Raw genomic sequence first — 2,271 nt, 5'->3', positions numbered from 1 at the left:
TGTGTGTGTGTCTGTGTGTGTGTGTGTGTGTGTGTGTGTGTGTGTGTGTGTGTGTGTGTGTGTCTCTCTGTGTCTGTGTGTGTCTCTGTGTCTGTGTGTGTATGTGTGTGTCTCTGTGTCTATGTGTGTGTCTGTGTCTGTGTGTGTATGTGTGTGTGTGTGTGTGTGTGTGTGCGCGTGTGTGCGTGTGTGTGAGAGACAGAATGTCAGACTGAAGACGGCTCTGTTGGACTACATCAAGCGTTGTCTGCCGGGTGACAGCGAGAAGCACAACATGGTGGCTCTGTGTTTCAGCATGCGCCGAGAGATCGGAGAAAACCACGAGGCAGCGGCGCGAACGCAGCTCAAAATCATCGAATCACAGCCCTGGGGTGAGAAAACACTGCAAAACTGTATCAGATACAAACGAGAACGATTGTGTGTATTGCTTATTGCTTCATTAAATGGATTGTAATATGATAATTTGACTTATTTTTAATTGAAAAACTGGAGTTAGATGTTTCTGTGCGTCTCTAATGATGTTTTTGCGTTGTGGTGAGCAGCGATCACTGCAGATCTGAAGAACGCTCTTGTGAAGGTCCTGACTTTACTGAAAGACGCAGCTGAGAGCTACTCGAAGGTATTTCATTTCAATTAATTTCCTATTCGCATGATTCATATAAAGAGATTTTTAATGAAGTGAGGTCAGATTTACGTTTTGATTTTTTTTTGTCGTAGATAAACCTTAAAAACCCTTTTTTTTATGTTTGTTTTATTTTATTTCTCTTTGTATTTATTATTAATTTATTGATTTTTCTTAATTTTTTTTCTTCATATTTATTAGTTTGTTTATTTCTCTTCATATTTATTTTTCTTTTTTATTTATCTATTTCTCTTCATATTAATTTCTTGCATTTTAAGCTGCTGTCACGCCTTGAAAATAAACATGGTATCGGTTAATAAATGTATTTATCTTATTTATTTTTATATTTATTTATATTCTCTTCTGACTTATTTATTTTCTTGTTTATTTTCAAACTTTTCCAGTCGTTCATGATTTAACAGTTGTTGGGAGGGGGTATTTCAAATTAGAAATATCTTGATATTTAGTTCTATTTTATTAATTTATTTTATATTTTATTTTATATGTTTTTCTTATTTTTATTTATTTTATTTATTTATTCAAACATTTCCAATTATTTTAAAATATTTGTTGAGGGGGGAAATTACAATCAGAAATATTTTTTAATGATTTTTAGTTGTTCTAGCTTATTTATTTAAATTATTTTATATTTTATTTTATATTTTTCTCTTTGTTTCATGTTATTTTTTAATTCTGTAATGTACTGTCATAGTAACTGCGTTACTGTTGCGTTACTTAGTTTTCACTTCCCATTTTTAATTAGTTTAAATTAGAATCTAATGAAATTATATTAATTCTAATTAAATTTGTTTTGTCTTAATTGAAATCATTTTTAGTCATCTTAAGGTTGCTTTGGAAGTCGGCATGTTGCGAACCACTGCTTTAAGACATGACAGAAAATGACTCTGTTTCTTGTTTACGTTCCTCTATTAACGTTCCTAGTTCCATTGGGCATCATTCATCAGAAAGAAACCTTGTGTGACTTCAGGGAAGACTTACAATGATCAGAAAGAGCCTTTAAGATGAGACCTGATATTAGTGTGTGTGTGTGTGTGTGTGTGTGTGTGTGTGCGCGCGTGTGTGTGTGCGTGTGCGTGTGCGTGTGTGTGTGTGTGTTTCAGGACTCTTGTGTGCGTCAGGCTGTGAAATGTGTCAAACTGGCCAAACTGGTGACTCTCCAGCTGCACTTTGTGAATCAGGGACAGGAGCAGCGCGTCATCAACCTGCGGCCGGCAGACCTCCAGAGCACCATCGTGTCTTTACCGCGCTGTTACCAGGTTTCACTCGACACTCTGTGGTTATTCATATAGAAACACTGTGATGATTTACTTCTGCTACTGTTGTACTCATTCATTCAGCCACAAACGAAAATCCTGTCATCGTTATACTTACAGCCTTACACCTGATTAATTTCCTTTGTTTAACACATTAAAGATGATGTTTCGCAAGATGCTCACGTTAAAAAATCTGTCTGTCTGTCTCATTTCTCTTCATAAATTTATTTATTTTTATTTATTTATTTCTGTTCATAATTATTTATTTGTTTCTCTTATTTATTTATTTTTATCTTCATTTTGCTTTATTTACTTTACCTTCATATTTAATTATTTATTTGTCTTATTTATCTATTTCTCTTCTTTTTATCTGTC

At 34.0% G+C, this 2,271-nt stretch overlaps 1 protein-coding gene across 1 annotated transcript in view; it reads left to right on the top strand.

Annotated features, from left to right (window-relative positions):
• The window catches only part of spg11 (SPG11 vesicle trafficking associated, spatacsin), a 62,522-nt gene extending 60,450 nt beyond the window's left edge, over positions 1–2,072 (top strand). The window contains exons 34-36 of the mRNA XM_016467291.1: positions 203–371; positions 543–619; positions 1,744–2,072. Coding sequence (XP_016322777.1) covers positions 203–371; positions 543–619; positions 1,744–1,932 — 435 coding nt within the window. The 3' untranslated portion in view covers positions 1,933–2,072. The remainder of the gene's footprint in view (positions 1–202; positions 372–542; positions 620–1,743) is intronic.
• Positions 2,073–2,271: the final 199 nt, after the last annotated feature.

Source organism: Sinocyclocheilus anshuiensis, unplaced genomic scaffold (assembly GCF_001515605.1).
Source record: "Sinocyclocheilus anshuiensis isolate Anshui unplaced genomic scaffold, SAMN03320099.WGS_v1.1 scaffold688, whole genome shotgun sequence".
Classification (NCBI taxonomy): Eukaryota; Metazoa; Chordata; class Actinopteri; order Cypriniformes; family Cyprinidae; genus Sinocyclocheilus; species Sinocyclocheilus anshuiensis.
The sequence above is the reverse complement of the archived record's forward strand: the minus strand, read 5'-3'. Positions and strand labels throughout refer to the sequence as shown.